This window comes from Lathyrus oleraceus, chromosome 4 (assembly GCF_024323335.1).
Source record: "Lathyrus oleraceus cultivar Zhongwan6 chromosome 4, CAAS_Psat_ZW6_1.0, whole genome shotgun sequence".
NCBI lineage: Eukaryota > Viridiplantae > Streptophyta > Magnoliopsida > Fabales > Fabaceae > Lathyrus > Lathyrus oleraceus.
The window spans coordinates 29,824,075-29,845,440 of record NC_066582.1 but is presented as its reverse complement, the minus strand read 5'-3'; the positions used below and the strand labels follow the sequence as shown (position 1 = coordinate 29,845,440).

At 41.8% G+C, this 21,366-nt stretch overlaps 1 protein-coding gene across 5 annotated transcripts; it reads left to right on the top strand.

Moving 5' to 3' along the window:
- The first annotated feature begins 999 nt into the window (after window positions 1-999).
- LOC127138579 (uncharacterized) lies at window positions 1,000-20,812 on the top strand. 5 transcript variants are annotated; one of them, XR_007808813.1, is made up of 3 exons: window positions 1,000-2,657; window positions 19,049-20,566; window positions 20,647-20,812. XR_007808813.1 is itself a non-coding variant. In XM_051065052.1 (3 exons), the coding sequence occupies exon 3, from the start codon at window positions 6,964-6,966 to the stop codon at window positions 8,662-8,664; it is 1,701 nt and encodes a 566-aa protein (XP_050921009.1). In that variant the 5' UTR covers window positions 1,008-2,657; window positions 4,432-4,496; window positions 6,919-6,963; the 3' UTR covers window positions 8,665-8,827. The 5 variants fall into 5 exon arrangements, 3 of the variants coding, with proteins under 3 accessions (XP_050921009.1, XP_050921010.1, XP_050921011.1); XM_051065052.1 differs by lacking the exons at window positions 19,049-20,566; window positions 20,647-20,812 and adding exons at window positions 4,432-4,496; window positions 6,919-8,827 and having other exon boundaries at window positions 1,008-2,657; XR_007808814.1 differs by lacking the exon at window positions 1,000-2,657 and adding an exon at window positions 15,494-17,273 and having other exon boundaries at window positions 20,647-20,811.
- Window positions 20,813-21,366: the final 554 nt, after the last annotated feature.

Below are 21,366 nucleotides of genomic sequence, written 5' to 3'. Positions count from 1 at the left end.
CCAAAATGTTTATGACGAATGTGTAAGTATATGTAACATTATTTCTTTAATTATATCGAAAATTTTGTTAGACATATAATTCATTTTTAATCTCCTCTAATAATATTTCAGGAGACTTTATCCCAAACCGTACCTTCAACCGAGGTCCAGGATTGCAGGAGCGTACTTAGTCGAGTACTAAATGTTCCTGAGTATTCCGGTCGTGTGAGGGGTAAGGGTTTTGGTGTGACTCCGTCGTCATTTTATAAAAAAACAAAAACAAAAAATCCTACCAACAAAGAGGTGATGGAGACCTTGGCGGAGTTAAGGGCACAAGTACTCCAACTGCAAAACGAGAATGCAAGGTATAAAGAGGAAAGGTGCGCTTCCGAGGCAAAAGATACTAGTGACCGAGCTAGTATCAATCATCAACCGAAATTTCCCGAGGTAATTATATATGTTATTATGAAATTAAAATAGCACTTTTTTACTTGACACATATACAAGTTAACAATAACATTTATTATTGGTTTAGGGCATTTCACCTTGTCAGCTGTATCTATCGTCACCAACTTATCGCATGGTTGGCAAGGGAAAAGTGCACAATACTTCGGGTGAATTACTTCACCATAATCCCCTCCCGGTGGGATTTATGAAAGTTTCGGTTGACCTCGTATTCGATACGGACGCCCGTCTACCATTACCTGACGTTGTTTCAGAGACAACGTTGATGCGAGATGCAGTCGGATCCTTTGTTGGCTGGCCGTCAGAGCTAATTTTCCCTGATGCCGAGGTATATATGTTCTAAATGATTATGAATATTTAGTATTCACATTTCAATTCAGCTACAATTTATTTAATCAATTATATGGTAATGTTAGTGTAACACCTCAAAATTTGCCCTCCTCTCTTGGGACTAGCATTAACATATTTGCATTTAATTTTAGGGCATTAGGCATTTCATATTGCATAACATGTGGTTACATAGTGCAAGCCATCTTCCCAAGTCTTAATCAGGAGATGAGGAAGTTCAAAGGTGCAAGCTAGGGTTCAATGACTGATCATGGGCCATCTGAGGATTGGACTGTGAATTAGGGTTTCATGATTTCCAAGGATAGTGGTCTTCATCTTGTTTGAATTGATACATCATCATCATCATGGTTGGATGTCATCAGGAGATTGGAGAAGATTCCTTGAGATTAGGGTTTTGACCACTGGTCAACCCTAATCAGTTGTATTGGGCCAATCAGGGCTGGATCAGGAGATGGGGTTTATGAAGGAGATGAGGATCATTCTATGATTATATGGTGCTTATTGAGGCTAGGGTGTCACCCTTGAGCCATTTCAGTTGGAGATTGGGGTTTAAATTGATCTATGCATTGCCAGATTCATCTATCGGATGAAAAGTCAACTGTGGTCAACTGTACATGATCTGATGGATTTGGAGGTGGAGATGAGTTAGACACACTTCATTCATGTTGGAACAAGTGTTAAATGACATTGCAAAGCTTAAAACTGAAGAAAATCAAGTCAGGACAAAAACTGCCAAAAATAGCAAGTGACTTGTAATTGAAGTTTCCAAAAATGGAAGGTTTTTGACCTCAAAAACAGAAGTCCAAGGAAGCTTCAAATGAAAAATTGTTCAACATGACAGATGTAGATCTTGTTCTCACCTTTCCAAAAAGTCCAAGAACTTGAAAATCCGATGTACGGTTTGCGAGATATGGCTCATTGAATTTCAGAAAAGACCGTAATCAGGAGGCCATAACTTCCACATGGTTTGTCCAAATTGCAAGTTCTTTATATGCACAAACTCCATTTGACATGTACTTTGAGGGTGCATCATTGGATTTTCCCAAAAGTGGCCAAGGCAAAAAGTCACTTTTCAACTGGACAGCTGAATTGGACCAGGGGCAAAATCGTCCAAATGTCAAAATATTGGGAATTTTTGAATGGGACTTTTTCCAACACCTCAGGAATGGCATTTAGAATGTGTTTGAATTTTCATTTCATGCATAAGGCTTTTAATTTGGATTTTGTCTTGAAAAATGGAAATGACAAAAATGGACCAAATGCATACATATGGTGAATTTGAGAATGGAGCAACCAATGAGCATGAAACAAGTTTCTACAGTTCACATATGATATTTAGAAGGTGTATGTGCTGTCAAAACAGGTGGCGCTAGCTGTCATGGTGAAATTCCAATTTTACCCTTCATTTGGAAAATGACATTTTCACTTACAATGCTAATTTGGTTGATTACACACTTAAGCATGATTAAGGCTACCATATATATTCATAATCTCTTGCTAATCACAACAGAATTCACACACTCCAAGATTGGATCTCAAAACCATTCCAATTCTCTCAACTTTTATCAAGAACACAAATCTTCAAATTCATCAAACTTCTTCATTCTTCAACCAATTTTCGAAATTCTTTTTGCATCGAACTCCATTCATCATCATCTCAAACTGTTTTTGGAAATTGGAGCTTGAGGAGTAGTAATTCGCAGCTGTCCAAAGTTCACTCTCCAATGGAAAATCAAGAATTCGCACACTAGAAGCAACATTAATTGAACTTGAGCTTGGCATTCATCTTCCTGAAGCGTGTTCTACATCTGTTTTCATGATTTGAAGCTCGAAGCTCGCGGATTACTTGCCGTCATCGAAATAAGGTGCGGATTCGAGTTTCATTATTTCTTGAATTGAGATATGGTTTTTGTAGTTCATTCATTGCTGAACATGCTGCAATTCGTGGTTTTCGATTTGGTTGATTGTAGAATGAGATATAGCGATTTTTAGTTTTGAATGCGAAACTTTAAACGATCGATCCGGTTTACACGGTTAGATTTAGGTTGATTAAGTTATATATTCGTGATCTATGCATTCAGACCTTTCCAATGAGTATTAGTTTGTGCAATTTGGTGATGAAATGATTGAAACCGGTTTTGAGATGGAAGCTTGCGAACACGCGAGGAAGATGAAGCAGTGCTGGATGTAAAACGCGTTTGATCCTGTTTTTTGGCTTGGCAATTCAAAATGTTGTTTCCCTCCAGAATTGTCCTATAGCCATGCGCCAACACATTAAAATGCCACTACTGTTATTCTAATTCATCTTAACTTAATTATAATATATTCAATAATTTCTAACAAATCATTAACACATTAAATAATTCATAAAAAATAGTAAAAAAATCATAAAAATGTGGAAATTTTTTCTATGACTTCCTTGTTAACTCTAGTTTTTTTTTTGACCTATTGGTCAAAGTTGTGCTTGGCAAATATTTTAGTTGACCTAGGGTTTTCTCATGTATGTCACATTTTGATACATGTTTGTAATTTGATCATGAAATGCTCATAATGTAGAATAAATTCTTGAAAATTTTTGTGGTGGTTCTTGACTCATTGAGGATTATTTATATGTAAATTTCATGAATTTTGGATACCTGGTTAGAGAGCAGCAAATTCTGGAACTTAGGTGTGACAATTTGTGTCACACCTCATTATGTCAACTTGCAGGATTTTTTTGAGTGACCTATACATGTTAGAATTGGCTGAAATTTTGCATGATGGTTAGTTAGCATGTTGAGATATTGTATGAATTTTTGTGGAATTTTACATTGCATTTTCAATTTGATCATGATTTTTCATTTCTGGTGGTTGAAATTGCAAGCTCATATGACATAGGTTGGTAGAATGATTGGGAAATCCTCATATGGAATTGTATGGTCATGAAATTTGATATGCATGTTGTAGACACATAATGTGACATTCCTGTTTTGGTCCCATCCATTTCTTTTTTGTTTTCAATGAGATATGAATTTTTGAAGTGGATGTATGCATTGATGGTGTGGATTGAAGCATGAAATTGTGTCTGTTTTTGTTGATTTTCATTGACATGGTTCCATTTGCCCAATTAAGCTCAAATTTGACATGGTAGACCTTGATTGACCCCTGTTTAGGTGTATTTAATTTGAGAATTTTTGGATGTGTTTTGGTATGGATTTGAATGCAATAATTCTGTTTGTATGTTTGGTGCTTCATTTGAACCAATATGGATTGTTTTGTGCATAACATGAGCTTGGTGGATGATATAAACATGAGACCAATGATGTTTGCTTGTGTTTGATGTTAATTTGATGTTGGTTAATGAATACCTTGCTGTTTTAACTTTTTTTCTTGCTTTTGGACCCTAGGCTTGGCCTAGTGGTCTAGTTGCTAATATTTGCTTGATTTTTCAGGATCAAAAAAGCAATGTACATGGAGAATGATCCAAATCCAATTTTGATTGATGTTGTGGATGTTTGTACACTAACATAACATTTTTTTGTAGGTGTTGAAGCATAGGCTTGAGCCTTGGCTTGCCTTGTGTTGTGCATAGTTTGTTTAAACTGCTTCTTGTTGTACAGTTTGTCTGATTGATTATTGACTGAGTTTGATTGTTTCCAGGTACTTTAGTTGCTCAGTTCCTTGTGAACTATTGCTTTGCTTTGCTTAAGCAACTTGCATTTGAGGTATAACCTTCTTACTTCATGTAGTCTGGAGACCCGGCTATTACCGGGCCGGGCAAATAAATGTCTGAAGTCCTCCTTAAGAGGCAATGCTTGTGTATGTTTATTTTTAAGCCCAAGCAGGAAAAGTCCTTCAAGTAAGGCAATTGGTGGAAGGTAGGGACAAGCAACCTGTCCCCCACTATTCAGTGAGTCTTCTCCTTGCTCCCATTACATGGTTGTAGCATTGAGATCAAAAGCCCAAGATCCTGTGCAGTGCACATTGAGTCAGAGTCATCGAGTATAGAAGGGTTCCCCTATTCTGGACCCATGCTCATTTGTCAGCTCTCCCTGGTTAGGGATATGAGCTGTGAGGTCTGATCCTCACTTCATCCTTTCATCTGCTTCACCTTAGCCTCGTAATGGCAAGGTTAAGAGCAAACACAGCCCGTACAGACGACTTGCTTAGGCAGTCAAACCTGATTGATTGAGCCCCTTGTTTGGCTATAGTGCGTGTTATGTGGATATCTAATTGACATGCTTGTTTGAGATACCTGTTCTCATTTGATGATGTATGATTGTATGCTTGTGTGCTAGCTTCTTTCCTGGTTAGGATAGGCTTGTTTATGCAAGTAGGATAGAAAACCGAACTTAGGGTTAACGATGCATGACAACATTAGGCTCGAGTCTCAGCTCCCTAGTTGTGTATCTTTCCCCGGTTTCTGGTTAGCAATTTAGTCCCTTTCAGGGGAACTACATCGCCCTGATCCTCGTGCCAGACGAGGTATGTAGGCAGGTGGTCGTGCGAGACCACTCCGGGCAACCTTTTTCCTTTTTGCGTGCGTTTACTTGTTATCTGACTGTGCTGTTTGGTGTTTTGGTTCGGATGCCGACGTAAGCCCAGTGATTGGCAGTCGGGCTCCACGTTTGCCCTTTTGAGTGTGTTCTGGTTCGGATGCCGACATAATTCCATCCAGTGGTTGTCGGGCTCCACGTTTGCCACCCTTGCTTGTTTGTTTTGTGTTGTTTGGCGTGCGTAAGCCGAACTACAGTGGCTCTGATTCTTGTTCCAGACAAGATATGTAGGCATAAGGTGCGATACCTTATCGAGCCCGTTCCTCTTGATCCCACCTGCGTTCCCCGTGTGTGTGTGTGATGTTTAGCAACCTTTTCTTTATTCTAGGACGTGGATCCCTAGGAGTACCTAGGACGTGAGGGGTGCTAATACCTTCCCCTCGCGTAACCGACTCCCGAACCTTTTCTCTCTGGTCGCGAGACCATGTCTTTCCAGGTTTCTCTGAGCGTTTCCTTTCCCTATCTTGGGATAAATAACGTTTAGTGGCGGCTCTGTGTGTGTTTTATTTTCGAGTCTCGCCGGTTGTTTTTTCGCAGGATGCGACAGCTGGCGACTCTGCTGGGGACTTACTGATGTAGACCTGTGCTGGTCCATCGTCCCTAAGCGAGTCCTTCCTAGCGTTCTAGGATTGGTTTAGGTTGCTTGTTTGTGTTATTTATTGCATTTATTATTCTAACCAGTGTGTATATATATTTGCATTAAATGTTTGCATGCATCATACTATCATGTTGTTGCTGTCCTCTGCAGGTGGTTCTGTTGTTTGGGGTGGGTGTTCTGAGTGGGGCTAAAACCCAGGCCCGAGTATACACCTAGGACTAGTGTGGTCTCACGTTGCCTCTTTCATGTTAAGTCAACATGTGCCTGGCGGCGTGATGTGCCACAAGCCGGACGAGGCTCACTTGATAGTGCTCATCTCTGTGGATATTCCGCTTTGTTTGAGTCACTCCATTTGAGTTGTTGACTCTGGTGACCGATCATTCCCGGATCTTTGGTTTAGACGATTTTAAGGGAGCTACAATGGCACACCCGAAAGGGCAAACCCATTGAGTATCTCCGCCCGATTGTCGAGACCATTATCCGCCTTAGGATGACTTGATTAGAACTTACCTGTGAGGGGAGGGTTGTTCTGTCAGATGTTTGTTCAGATAGCCTCCAGATGGTGACTTTTGATCTGTGATTCAGAGACATAATTATAAGTCGGATTTATGGTCATTTATTGCCGTGACGCCGGAGTGCTGTCCGTGACTTATCAGTGGGGATCCGTTTATTTCGGATTCCCCGGGCCGAGATATTTTATCAGTGGGGATCCGTTTATTTCGGGTTCCCCGGGCCGATTCAGATAGGGGTGATGTGTCTACTCGGATATGGTTTGGTGATGATGGTGATGATGATGTATCTGTCTTCCGTTTATTTCGGAACCCGTGGGTCAGAATTGGGATTGTACATTCCTCAGATGGTTATGATCAGTTCAGAGCCCAGATTCAGTGCAAATGATCAGATGGCTTGGAGGATGGCAACGCATTGCATTCATTCATCAGCATCATTACATTTTGCATTAATTGCATCTAACCCATGTTTACCCATATGCAGGGACACTTTTGATCGAGATTCTGGTTGAGAGATTTCTGCTCCAGTATGAGGACCGGTTTGAAGAACAACATTGCTTACAGTTTCTTTGATCCAGAGATTGGTGTGCTCAAGGATATGATAGCATTGATTACTCCTGACCATGTGGGAATGTTTAGAGAGTCATACGGCGGTATTCTGAAGATGGTTTTCAGACTCACTGACTGCGACAGGAGCGCCATCCACACTCTTCTTCAGTTCTATGACCCTGGGTTGAGGTGTTTCGTTTTTCCAGACTATCTGTTGGGACCTCTGATGGAGGATTATGTCAGCATCCTGGGTATTCAGATCCGTGATCAGATTCCTTTTCATGTCACCAGAGCAGAGCCAGATGTCCTTGGAATTTCACGTGCTCTTTATTTGAGTCCGGAAATGGTCAAGGAAGGTTTGAAGGAAAAAGGAAAGCTACCCGGGTTTCATTTGAGTTTCTTGGAGGCCAATGCCAAGGAACATGCTGCTGTGGGTAACTGGAAGACGGTCTGTGCTCTGATTGCTGTGAGCATTTATGGGATTGTGTTGTTTCCTAACCAGAAGAATTTTGTGGACCATAATGCTATCAGATTGTTTATGCAGAGAAACCCTATTCCTACCCTGATTGGAGATGTCTACTATTCAGTGCATAACAGGAATGAGAAGAGGCGTGGGGGTCTGGTCAGATGCTGCTCTCAGTTGCTCTTTAGATGGTTCATGGGGTATTTGCCTTCCCGAGGTGCTTTTGTTCAGATTGACCCTAGTGTCAAGTGGTCCTTCCGATTGATGGGTCTGCGGGCTGATGACATCGCTTGGACTCATAATGGTTTAGCTGGTCGGGACTTCATCTGCAGTTGCGGGAGTTTACCTAATGTGCCTTTAGTGGGAGTTCAGGGTTGCATTAATTACAACCCGATGCTTCTCCGGAGACAGATGGGGTTTGCTATAGAGGGTCCTCCTCTCGGGCGAGAGATTCAGGAGTCCTTCTATTTCCCGATTGATGGTAACCAGACCAAGTTGAGGCAGGTATTGGACGAATGGCGAGATATCCAGAGGAGGGGTAAGGTTCCTTATGGCAAAGTCAACTGCCGGTATTTTCCACTATTTGAGGATTGGTTGCGGAAGAGGATTGAGTCTACATTTCTACCGTTTCCTGGAGGTGACTCTGTGTGTCCTAGGATCGAGGGTCCAAGTTCTTCTGTCAGCATGGAAGAATTCCTTGAGATGAAGAGGGCTAGAGATCAGTTACTTGCGGAGAAAGCGGAGTTAGAGATGACTGTTGCTCGGATTCAGACATCCAACCAAGAGATGAAAGTAAAGATGGAAGATCAGGACAAGCGGCATGCCTTGGAGGCCAAACGCTTCGAGATGGATACAACCTACTATGGGAAGATCAGCCAGGCCTTAGCATCATCTAACAAGGAGCATGACATCACCAAGGAGAAGTTGTTCAGAGCATCGAAGGTGATTGAGGATGAGAAGAGGAGGCAAATCCTTGCCAAGGAACAGAGAGATGAGAGAGCCAGAGTTCTTGCTGCAGAGTGGGAAGCGGAGAAGGCAAAGATCAGGGCTGAGAGAGATCATTACCTAGCTGAGAGAGACCATTACTTCAGGCAGATGAAGATTCATCAGAAGGAAGTTGGAAGACTACAGCAGGAGAACACCGAGCTCAGGTTCGCCGCAGAGTTCGCGAGGATGGAAGATGAGATAGGGCCACCTGCGGGACCCTCATCTAGCTAGATCTTTCATTTGTGTTGGATTACCGTCAGGCTTGTTGACGGAATTCACTTGTTTGTATTTCTTTTCCTGATTCTGGAGGATTGTATTTGGCTTTATCTGAGTTGATGTATGACTATGGCACTGATAGTGCACTCTTTTGGTTATGGATGGTGATTTTCAGTCAGTGATTGATCTTCAAGCTTTATTTGCTTTACCGTATGCACTCACACAAGCACACACATGGTTGGGGGTATTCATGCCAAATCACATATCTCCGATCTGCACGATGAGATTGAATGCTGAATATAAGAAGTTTGCCGCGGATTGTTATATGTCTCAATGAAGCCAGGATCGAGAGACAAAGTGTTCTTCATATGGATAGACATTGCATTCATGCATAATAACTTGTTTTCTGTTTTGCAGGTGTCAGTTTCTAACCTGTTTTGATTGACACAGGAATGATGAATTCGTCCAACGCTGACATTCTCGAGCTGAAAAAGAGGATGGGAGAACTGATCAGTGTCATGCAAGAGTTCGCCTTGGAGCAAAAGGTAATTGCCGAAAAGGTGAGGAGGATTGAAGACTGGCTGAAGATGGGGAACATGCAAGGAAACACTTCGTTGTCTGGACCGAAGAAATCCTTTGGTAATGACCAGTGCAAGGATGAGGGTGACTCGAGTGTTGTGTACGCCCAGAGAGGACACGGTAGAGGTCGTTACTACCAGCACACTGCTGCAGTAACCATCCCTGCTGGTAATCAGTCAATCCGGCAGCAACCTCAGCCAACTCCACAGAAGAGACAGGGAGCTGGGAATCAGGTGAAAGGAAAAGGGGTTGATCGTCATTTTGACAAGCCACCCATGCCATATGCTGCTCTGTTTAAAAAGTTGATGGATCTGGGGATGGTTCAGCCAAGGACGTTAGCTCCATTGAGAGCAGATCAGTGGCCACCAAACTATAATGAGAACGCCAGGTGTGAATTTCATTCTGGTACGCAGGGGCATGACATTGAGGGTTGTAGAGCCTTTAAGCATACTGTTCAAGACCTGCTGGAGTCCAAGGCCCTCCATTTTTCACTATTGACAGATGTTAATGCTAATCCCATACCGGCGCATGGTCAGGTGATGGGGAATGCAATTACTGAAGATTCAAATTACACCCGGGCAGTGGGTAAAGAAACTAACAGTGACTGGGGAATTGATCAGTGGATAAAATCGTGCGTGCCAGGGAGCTGGAAGGCCTAAAAGATCAACACTGTTACTCGTCTGGAAGAGTATTATTTCTTGTTTTCAGTTTATTTGCATGAAAGCCATACGTGTTGCCCGACACGCAATGGTCCATTGTAAGGGCCACCTCATGTTTAAATTTGCATTTCTGCATCATGAATAAAAGGATGTTTTTCAGTCAAAAAGCGGCGTTCCCTGTTTTTCATTTATTTTTGCAGTTTAAAAACAAAATAAAAATGACAATGTTTATTTTCATTTTTATCTTTTTGTTTTGTCTCGTTCCGACTTCAAAAACAAGTTTCCGGATCTCGTCGATAACAATTTGGTTACCCCTCATATGACTTCGATAAACCGATCTATCTTGCTGAAGAAGAAGACGAAGAAGACTGTGATCTGCTGGAATTAATCAGATTGCTAAAACAAGAGGAGAAGGTGATTCAGCCGCCCGAGGAGCGGGTTGAGATTGTTATTCCACGCACCGCCGAGGTCAGGAAGGAGATGAAAATCCGGGCCGTTTCAGAGGCAAGTTGAAAGCAGGATGGTAGGCTTGTTGGAAGAGCATGTGGATGTCTCTACCTGGTCATGTCAGGGTATGCCGAGACAGATACCGATATCATTATGCTCAAGCTACTATGGAAAGAAGACTGCCTTCTAAAGAAGCAGAACGCCAGTGCCTATATCAGAGAGCCATGGTGACTTTGTTTCATGATATGATTCATCATGAAATCGATTGCTATGTTGATGACATGATAGCAAAGTCCCAAGCAGAAGTGGGGCATCTGGCAGATCTGGCCAAGTCGTTTGACTGATTGAGATAGTTCAAACCGAGGTTGAACCAAAGTAGGTGCACGTTCAGAGTGCGAGCCGGTAAGCTGTTGGGGTTCATTGTCAAAGAGGAATCGAGGTCGATCCTGCTAAAAAAAAGAGAAAAAAAATATAAAAAAAAAACGAGAAATGCCTGAACCGAGAAAGAAAGAAAGAGGTTCGTGGTTTCTTAGAAAGATTGAACTACCTGTCATGGTTCACATCTCATCTAACAGCCACGGGTGAACCTATATTCCAGTTGTTGAAAAAAAAAGATCAAACGGTCAGGTGAAATAATGATTGCCAAGGGGCATTGAAAAATAAAAGAAAGGTGCAGGAATCTCTGATTCTGATGCCTCCTGTGAAAGGAACAATTGTCAATCTGTACTTGACGGCCTTCGAGGGGTCTACGAGGTGTATTGGGTCAGCATGACGCGTCTTGTCGAAAAGAGCATGCAATTTACCTTAGCAAAAAGTTTACCGACTGTGAAACAATACATTCACTGTTCGAGAAAACTTGCTGTACTTTGGCATAGGCTGCTCGCCGACTGAGACAGTATATGCTGGTTCATACCACTTTGTGGATTTCCGAGATGGATCTGATCGAGTATGGGTTTGAGAATCCAGCATTTACCGGACGGGTTGTGAGAAGGGAAAAATGTTGATCAATTCGTAATACTTTCAGAAAGCGATCAAGGGGAGTGTATTGTCTGATTACCTCGCCCAGCAACCCATTGATGATTATCAACCGATGAAGTTTGAGTTCCCTGATGAGGACATCTCGAGGTACTCAAATCGAAAGATTGAGAGTGACCGATCCCGGAGGAGGGGCCTGACCCTGAATCCGAACGGATTCTGATGTCTGATGGGGAGGTTAAGGTGAATGAGCTTTTGTTGCCCGGATAACGTTTGAATGCACCGACGGTGCGATTGTGCAGAAAATGGTGGTAACCTACAGAGACTGGCATGAGATGTTGCCGTTTGCATTGCATGGGTATCGAACGTCGGTACGTACATCTGCTGGGGCACACGCCTTTCTCACTCAGAGAGATTGATTGAAGAAATGAGGCTGGCAGCCATCTGTCATGGGAAGTTATACCAGCAGCGGATGAAGCGTGCTTTTGACAAGAAGGTGCGACCTCGGGTATATCACGTAGGTGATATGGTGCTGAAAAGGATCCTTCCTCCTCAAAACGATCGAAGGGGCAAATGGACGCCGAATTATGAGGGTCCATTCGTGGTCAAGAAGGTTTTCTCTGGTGGAGCCTTGTTGTTAACGACCATGGATGGTGAGGATTTTCCATCCCCTGTGAATGCGGACGCAGTTAAAAAATACTTCGTATAAATTGACCCGCTGGACGAAAAGAACAAAATAGTCCAGGCAAAAATGGGCATCCCGGCGAACCAAAAACAGAGAGAAAGGTTCGGGCAAAAATTAGGGATAAGATGAAAAATGTACACCCGGCAAGTCGAAAACCTGAAGAGGCGACTTGGGCAAAAAAGGGTATCCCGGTGGACTGAAAACCTGAAAGGGCGGTCCAGGCAAAAGAGGGATTGAAACGAACAACTGCGTCCAGCATGATCGTTTGCGCTTTGGTTAAAGCATCATGGATAATACCCGGTAGGGATCAGTTAGAATCGTCTTATTCAGAAGGCAGAAAGCACGGAGAGTCTGAGGACATATGGGGTGTAACCGAGTTGGAACTCGATGAGATCACGGGTTTCACATTGCCATTAGGATAGATTTTTCCTTTTGTGCGCAATTACCTCTTTTCAGGAATTGCTTCCTTTTGTATTGCTCATTTGAGCCACACTTTTCCAATCAATAAAATGCATATTCAGTCAAATAATTTTGTTTTTGTTTTTCATTACCGCTTTGATTGCAAAAACATCCGATTATTTTGATAAAGAATCTTTGCATTTTAAGACATACAGGTTCCTTCCAATGCATGTTTATAAGATTGAATGCTGGAAATCTTATTTGGAAGGTTGAGTGACCCAAGTGTTGAAATCTTGACACGCCTGGGGCACGGTTTTATTTGACGATCTGTTTTGCAGGTACTGTTAGATACTTTTCACTCACTTGCAGGTTGTGATGTGGAAGCTTTGGCAAGAGAAATCCCCAGAGAGTCCGGTCAGGGACGAGTGTATGAAAGATGACGAAGGCGTTGAGGCGTACGACGATCCTTGATGATAATCAAGAAGACTCTTCAAAGTCAGAAGATTTGAGAGTCTATAGGAATTCCCCGCAGAGTTCGGTCCGGGACGAAGAAGGGTGACGAAGAGACGACGGAGGGACGTCCGACGACCTTTGGAATTAACCAAGAAGACTCTTCAAAGTCGGAAAATTGAAATTTCTGTATAAATCCCAGGAGCACGTTTCTCGTCGAGCGCGGGGCGATTTGGAATACAAGATGATGGAGCAGAAAAGGTCCAGATGAGTCTGGGAATTCTCATTTTCCAGCTAAGTCCCTAAGCAGAATCCGGGGACTAGCTCCTCAGCCGAGTCAGTATGGTTATACCCAGGCAGATTTACAACGGTGTTTCCTCAGCAGCCAGGTCAGAAGGTTGTTATTCCCCGAGTGGAGCGGGTCTTTTTCAAAGAAATATATCTCCAACAGTGTTCATCCTACCAGTGGATTGAACAAGTTCCCGTAGTGGACAAATTTTTGCATCCCCCAGCTGAGATGATTCTACCTATGGATTGCGTGGGTTGTCCCCAGCGGAATGGTATGCGGTTCCTTAGCAGGGTCGGGATGGTTATCCCCAGCAGGTGATATATGGATGTTTCCCCAGTGGAGCCTGGAGGTTGCTATTCCCCTAGCAGAGTATCTGTGAGTATTTCCCCAGTGAAGTCAGCGGGTATCTGTGAGGGTTTTCCCGAGGCGGAGTCAGGATTGCTATCCCCAGCAAGTCAAAGACTGTTGTATCCCCACAGAGTGTTGGTGGGTGCTTATCCCCAGCAGTTTCTCGAGTGGATTGGGTGCGAAAGAGGTTCTTCCCAACAAGGGTTGCCTTATTCCCAGCAGCAGTTATTCCCCAGCAGGGTGGAATTGGAGCGGTGACGAGTTCCTCAGCAGAGAGTCTCGTGTTCCCCAGAAGAATCCCTTGAGGGGGATGTTTTTATTTTTATGCATTCATCATGAAAAAATGACATGGCATATTGCATAGGAAAATAATAAATCGCGTAGCATTTCCATAATTATGGAGCATTACGCAGAAAAATCAATCATGCATCATTGCAAGCATAGGCTAGTCTCAAGCCGTGGTTACCGTTTGAGATATGGTTCTGCCAGTGGGTGAAGATGCTATTCGAGCCGTGATTACCGTTTGAGGAGTGGTTTCACTAGTTGGAAAATCATCAGTATTGCAAGTATCAGTTACTCGGGCCGTGGTTACCGCTTGAGATTTGTTGTACCCCAGTAGTACGATACTGGATGAGTTTTTCCGTCGGACAGAGATGGAAATAAAATCAGAGGACGTTACGCGATCAGCGCGATTCCGGGGTTCAAATGCAATGATTGGGGATCAGTGGCGTTCAGGCCAATTTCCGATTCTCAGATCGAAGAAGTTTCCGACGATCAGGTCGATGTACTTATGGCATTCAGGCCAATTTTCCGGTATTCAGACCGAGGCGGTATTCAGACCGAAGTGGCGTTCAGGCCAATTTCCGATTCTCAGATCGAAGAAGTTTCCGACGATCAGGTCGATGTACTTATGGCATTCAGGCCAATTTTCCGGTATTCAGACCGAGGCGGTATTCAGACCGAAGTGGCGTTCAGGCCAATTTCCGATTCTCAGATCGAAGAAGTTTCCGACGATCAGGTCGATGTACTTATGGCATTCAGGCCAATTTTCCGGTATTCAGACCGAGGCGGTATTCAGACCGAAGTGGCGTTCAGGCCAATTTCCGATTCTCAGATCGAAGAAGTTTCCGACGATCAGGTCGATGTACTTATGGCATTCAGGCCAATTTTCCGGTATTCAGACCGAAGTGGCGTTCAGGCCAATTTCCGATTCTCAGATCGAAGAAGTTTCCGACGATCAGGTCGATGTACTTATGGCATTCAGGCCAATTTTCCGGTATTCAGACCGAGGCGGTATTCAGACCGAAGTGGCGTTCAGGCCAATTTCCGATTCTCAGATCGAAGAAGTTTCCGACGATCAGGTCGATGTACTTGTGGCATTCAGGCCAGTTTTCCGGTATTCAGACCGAGGCGGTATTCAGACCGAAGTGGCGTTCAGGCCGATTTTCCGGTGTTCAGATCGAAGAAGTTTCCGACGATCAGGTCGATGTACTTATGGCATTCAGGCCAATTTTCCGGTATTCAGACCGAGGCGGTATTCAGACCGAAGTGGCGTTCAGGCCGATTTTCCGGTGTTCAGACCGAAGAAGTTTCCGACGATCAGGTCGATGTACTTGTGGCATTCAGGCCAGTTTTCCGGTATTCAGACCGAGGTGGTATTTAGACCGAAGTGGTTTTCAGACCAAGAAGGAGAAAAGAAGTTCCGGGGTTCAAGAAAAGCAAAAAATATAACAATAAGGAAAGAAAGAATGAGAATCCCGAGTGGATGTGTGGTGATCAGACCATGGTTATCCCTGTGTTACCATTTATTTTGGTATCCAGGTCGACGTTTTCCGAAACTGTTTCTTCGCCGATGCTGACAGGCGCTGTTAATTATATCCCATCAGAGTGCAAATTGTTCGTCTGTTCTTGGTATTCAATCACTCTTCACCCTGATCATCCGAAAGCCGAGGCTATTTCGTATCGACAGGTTCACAGTGGATTGAATAGGGGCAGCTGTAACACCTCAAAATTTGCCCTCCTCTCTTGGGACTAGCATTAACATATTTGCATTTAATTTTAGGGCATTAGGCATTTCATATTGCATAACATGTGGTTACATAGTGCAAGCCATCTTCCCAAGTCTTAATCAGGAGATGAGGAAGTTCAAAGGTGCAAGCTAGGGTTCAATGACTGATCATGGGCCATCTGAGGATTGGACTGTGAATTAGGGTTTCATGATTTCCAAGGATAGTGGTCTTCATCTTGTTTGAATTGATACATCATCATCATCATGGTTGGATGTCATCAGGAGATTGGAGAAGATTCCTTGAGATTAGGGTTTTGACCACTGGTCAACCCTAATCAGTTGTATTGGGCCAATCAGGGCTGGATCAGGAGATGGGGTTTATGAAGGAGATGAGGATCATTCTATGATTATATGGTGCTTATTGAGGCTAGGGTGTCACCCTTGAGCCATTTCAGTTGGAGATTGGGGTTTAAATTGATCTATGCATTGCCAGATTCATCTATCGGATGAAAAGTCAACTGTGGTCAACTGTACATGATCTGATGGATTTGGAGGTGGAGATGAGTTAGACACACTTCATTCATGTTGGAACAAGTGTTAAATGACATTGCAAAGCTTAAAACTGAAGAAAATCAAGTCAGGACAAAAACTGCCAAAAATAGCAAGTGACTTGTAATTGAAGTTTCCAAAAATGGAAGGTTTTTGACCTCAAAAACAGAAGTCCAAGGAAGCTTCAAATGAAAAATTGTTCAACATGACAGATGTAGATCTTGTTCTCACCTTTCCAAAAAGTCCAAGAACTTGAAAATCCGATGTACGGTTTGCGAGATATGGCTCATTGAATTTCAGAAAAGACCGTAATCAGGAGGCCATAACTTCCACATGGTTTGTCCAAATTGCAAGTTCTTTATATGCACAAACTCCATTTGACATGTACTTTGAGGGTGCATCATTGGATTTTCCCAAAAGTGGCCAAGGCAAAAAGTCACTTTTCAACTGGACAGCTGAATTGGACCAGGGGCAAAATCGTCCAAATGTCAAAATATTGGGAATTTTTGAATGGGACTTTTTCCAACACCTCAGGAATGGCATTTAGAATGTGTTTGAATTTTCATTTCATGCATAAGGCTTTTAATTTGGATTTTGTCTTGAAAAATGGAAATGACAAAAATGGACCAAATGCATACATATGGTGAATTTGAGAATGGAGCAACCAATGAGCATGAAACAAGTTTCTACAGTTCACATATGATATTTAGAAGGTGTATGTGCTGTCAAAACAGGTGGCGCTAGCTGTCATGGTGAAATTCCAATTTTACCCTTCATTTGGAAAATGACATTTTCACTTACAATGCTAATTTGGTTGATTACACACTTAAGCATGATTAAGGCTACCATATATATTCATAATCTCTTGCTAATCACAACAGAATTCACACACTCCAAGATTGGATCTCAAAACCATTCCAATTCTCTCAACTTTTATCAAGAACACAAATCTTCAAATTCATCAAACTTCTTCATTCTTCAACCAATTTTCGAAATTCTTTTTGCATCGAACTCCATTCATCATCATCTCAAACTGTTTTTGGAAATTGGAGCTTGAGGAGTAGTAATTCGCAGCTGTCCAAAGTTCACTCTCCAATGGAAAATCAAGAATTCGCACACTAGAAGCAACATTAATTGAACTTGAGCTTGGCATTCATCTTCCTGAAGCGTGTTCTACATCTGTTTTCATGATTTGAAGCTCGAAGCTCGCGGATTACTTGCCGTCATCGAAATAAGGTGCGGATTCGAGTTTCATTATTTCTTGAATTGAGATATGGTTTTTGTAGTTCATTCATTGCTGAACATGCTGCAATTCGTGGTTTTCGATTTGGTTGATTGTAGAATGAGATATAGCGATTTTTAGTTTTGAATGCGAAACTTTAAACGATCGATCCGGTTTACACGGTTAGATTTAGGTTGATTAAGTTATATATTCGTGATCTATGCATTCAGACCTTTCCAATGAGTATTAGTTTGTGCAATTTGGTGATGAAATGATTGAAACCGGTTTTGAGATGGAAGCTTGCGAACACGCGAGGAAGATGAAGCAGTGCTGGATGTAAAACGCGTTTGATCCTGTTTTTTGGCTTGGCAATTCAAAATGTTGTTTCCCTCCAGAATTGTCCTATAGCCATGCGCCAACACATTAAAATGCCACTACTGTTATTCTAATTCATCTTAACTTAATTATAATATATTCAATAATTTCTAACAAATCATTAACACATTAAATAATTCATAAAAAATAGTAAAAAAATCATAAAAATGTGGAAATTTTTTCTATGACTTCCTTGTTAACTCTAGTTTTTTTTTTTGACCTATTGGTCAAAGTTGTGCTTGGCAAATATTTTAGTTGACCTAGGGTTTTCTCATGTATGTCACATTTTGATACATGTTTGTAATTTGATCATGAAATGCTCATAATGTAGAATAAATTCTTGAAAATTTTTGTGGTGGTTCTTGACTCATTGAGGATTATTTATATGTAAATTTCATGAATTTTGGATACCTGGTTAGAGAGCAGCAAATTCTGGAACTTAGGTGTGACAATTTGTGTCACACCTCATTATGTCAACTTGCAGGATTTTTTTGAGTGACCTATACATGTTAGAATTGGCTGAAATTTTGCATGATGGTTAGTTAGCATGTTGAGATATTGTATGAATTTTTGTGGAATTTTACATTGCATTTTCAATTTGATCATGATTTTTCATTTCTGGTGGTTGAAATTGCAAGCTCATATGACATAGGTTGGTAGAATGATTGGGAAATCCTCATATGGAATTGTATGGTCATGAAATTTGATATGCATGTTGTAGACACATAATGTGACATTCCTGTTTTGGTCCCATCCATTTCTTTTTTGTTTTCAATGAGATATGAATTTTTGAAGTGGATGTATGCATTGATGGTGTGGATTGAAGCATGAAATTGTGTCTGTTTTTGTTGATTTTCATTGACATGGTTCCATTTGCCCAATTAAGCTCAAATTTGACATGGTAGACCTTGATTGACCCCTGTTTAGGTGTATTTAATTTGAGAATTTTTGGATGTGTTTTGGTATGGATTTGAATGCAATAATTCTGTTTGTATGTTTGGTGCTTCATTTGAACCAATATGGATTGTTTTGTGCATAACATGAGCTTGGTGGATGATATAAACATGAGACCAATGATGTTTGCTTGTGTTTGATGTTAATTTGATGTTGGTTAATGAATACCTTGCTGTTTTAACTTTTTTTCTTGCTTTTGGACCCTAGGCTTGGCCTAGTGGTCTAGTTGCTAATATTTGCTTGATTTTTCAGGATCAAAAAAGCAATGTACATGGAGAATGATCCAAATCCAATTTTGATTGATGTTGTGGATGTTTGTACACTAACATAACATTTTTTTGTAGGTGTTGAAGCATAGGCTTGAGCCTTGGCTTGCCTTGTGTTGTGCATAGTTTGTTTAAACTGCTTCTTGTTGTACAGTTTGTCTGATTGATTATTGACTGAGTTTGATTGTTTCCAGGTACTTTAGTTGCTCAGTTCCTTGTGAACTATTGCTTTGCTTTGCTTAAGCAACTTGCATTTGAGGTATAACCTTCTTACTTCATGTAGTCTGGAGACCCGGCTATTACCGGGCCGGGCAAATAAATGTCTGAAGTCCTCCTTAAGAGGCAATGCTTGTGTATGTTTATTTTTAAGCCCAAGCAGGAAAAGTCCTTCAAGTAAGGCAATTGGTGGAAGGTAGGGACAAGCAACCTGTCCCCCACTATTCAGTGAGTCTTCTCCTTGCTCCCATTACATGGTTGTAGCATTGAGATCAAAAGCCCAAGATCCTGTGCAGTGCACATTGAGTCAGAGTCATCGAGTATAGAAGGGTTCCCCTATTCTGGACCCATGCTCATTTGTCAGCTCTCCCTGGTTAGGGATATGAGCTGTGAGGTCTGATCCTCACTTCATCCTTTCATCTGCTTCACCTTAGCCTCGTAATGGCAAGGTTAAGAGCAAACACAGCCCGTACAGACGACTTGCTTAGGCAGTCAAACCTGATTGATTGAGCCCCTTGTTTGGCTATAGTGCGTGTTATGTGGATATCTAATTGACATGCTTGTTTGAGATACCTGTTCTCATTTGATGATGTATGATTGTATGCTTGTGTGCTAGCTTCTTTCCTGGTTAGGATAGGCTTGTTTATGCAAGTAGGATAGAAAACCGAACTTAGGGTTAACGATGCATGACAACATTAGGCTCGAGTCTCAGCTCCCTAGTTGTGTATCTTTCCCCGGTTTCTGGTTAGCAATTTAGTCCCTTTCAGGGGAACTACATCGCCCTGATCCTCGTTCCAGACGAGGTATGTAGGCAGGTGGTCGTGCGAGACCACTCCGGGCAACCTTTTTCTTTTTTGTGTGCGTTAACTTGTTATCTGATTGTGTGTTTTGGCTCGGATGCCGACGTAAGCCCAGTGATTGGCAGTCGGGCTCCACGTTTGCCGTTTTGTACATATTTTGGTTCGGATGCCGACGTAATTCCATCCAGTGGTTGTCGGGCTCCATGTTTGCCACCCTTGCTTGTTTGTATGTTTTGTGTTGTTTGGCGTGCGTAAGCCGAACTACAGTGGCTCTGATTCTTGTTCCAGACAAGATATGTAGGCATAAGGTGCGATACCTTATCGAGCCCGTTCCTCTTGATCCCACCTGCGTTCCCCGTGTGTGTGTGTGATGTTTAGCAACCTTTTCTTTATTCTAGGACGTGGATCCCTAGGAGTACCTAGGACGTGAGGGGTGCTAATACCTTCCCCTCGCGTAACCGACTCCCGAACCTTTTCTCTCTGGTCGCGAGACCATGTCTTTCCAGGTTTCTCTGAGCGTTTCCTTTCCCTATCTTGGGATAAATAACGTTTAGTGGCGGCTCTGTGTGTGTTTTATTTTCGAGTCTCGCCGGTTGTTTTTTCGCAGGATGCGACAGTTAGACTCCTACAAGACCCACACATAAAGTTGGTAAAGGGATTTCAAGACGCATCGAGTCGGTTGCATCTCAAAAAGAGGTACAAATATATATACCCATTGAACAATTTATTTACACATTTCAATGAGTAGTCTAATGTTTATTATGTTTCTATTTAAGGTATATGTATGTAACATTGATGCGGGGAACTGAATTGTGTAACCGTTTCAATTTTATTGCTGCTTCCCGTATCAACGCAACGTTAATAACGAATAATTCAACATCCGTAAAGAATGATCTAGTCGATATATTCATGGCGGCCGGCGATAAGTCTACACCCAGTTTGTATTTTTTACCGTTTAATTCTGGCAACGGGTTAGATTTTCTTTCTAATAATTTCATTCTAATCTATGTATATCTTTTACGTAGAAAATTTTCATTCATCTAAATTTTTGTTTTATTTTACAGTGGTCACTGGGTGTTGGTTGCTATGGATCTTTCGAGACTAATAGTGTATTATCTCGATTCTTTATCGGGTGATTGGAGTAAATATCCGAGTATGAAGAAGACGGTTGACGCGTAAGTGAAATTCCCCTAAATAATCGTGTGTATTTGTATATTTAATTATGTCTGTCAGATTGATCTCAATATACGTTTTTATTTTGTTAGGGCAATAATAAAATTTAGATTGAAAAAGAAATACCGCAATAGGAAGGACATTACCTGGATCAGAGTTCAGGTATATATTAAGTATCTTATTTTTGCTTATAATAGTGTTTGTTTTTTTTGCTTATAATAGTGTTTGTAAGAAATTAACTATATATATATATTGTTTGTTTTTCTGTGTAGTGTCCTCAGCAAAATAATTCGGTCGATTGCGGATTTTTTGTAATGAGATTT

What these genes read in the sequence shown, in the direction of transcription:
- LOC127138579 (XM_051065053.1), top strand. Translation starts at nt 6,964, where the DNA reads ATGAGGACCGGTTTGAAGAACAACATTGCTTACAGTTTCTTTGATCCA.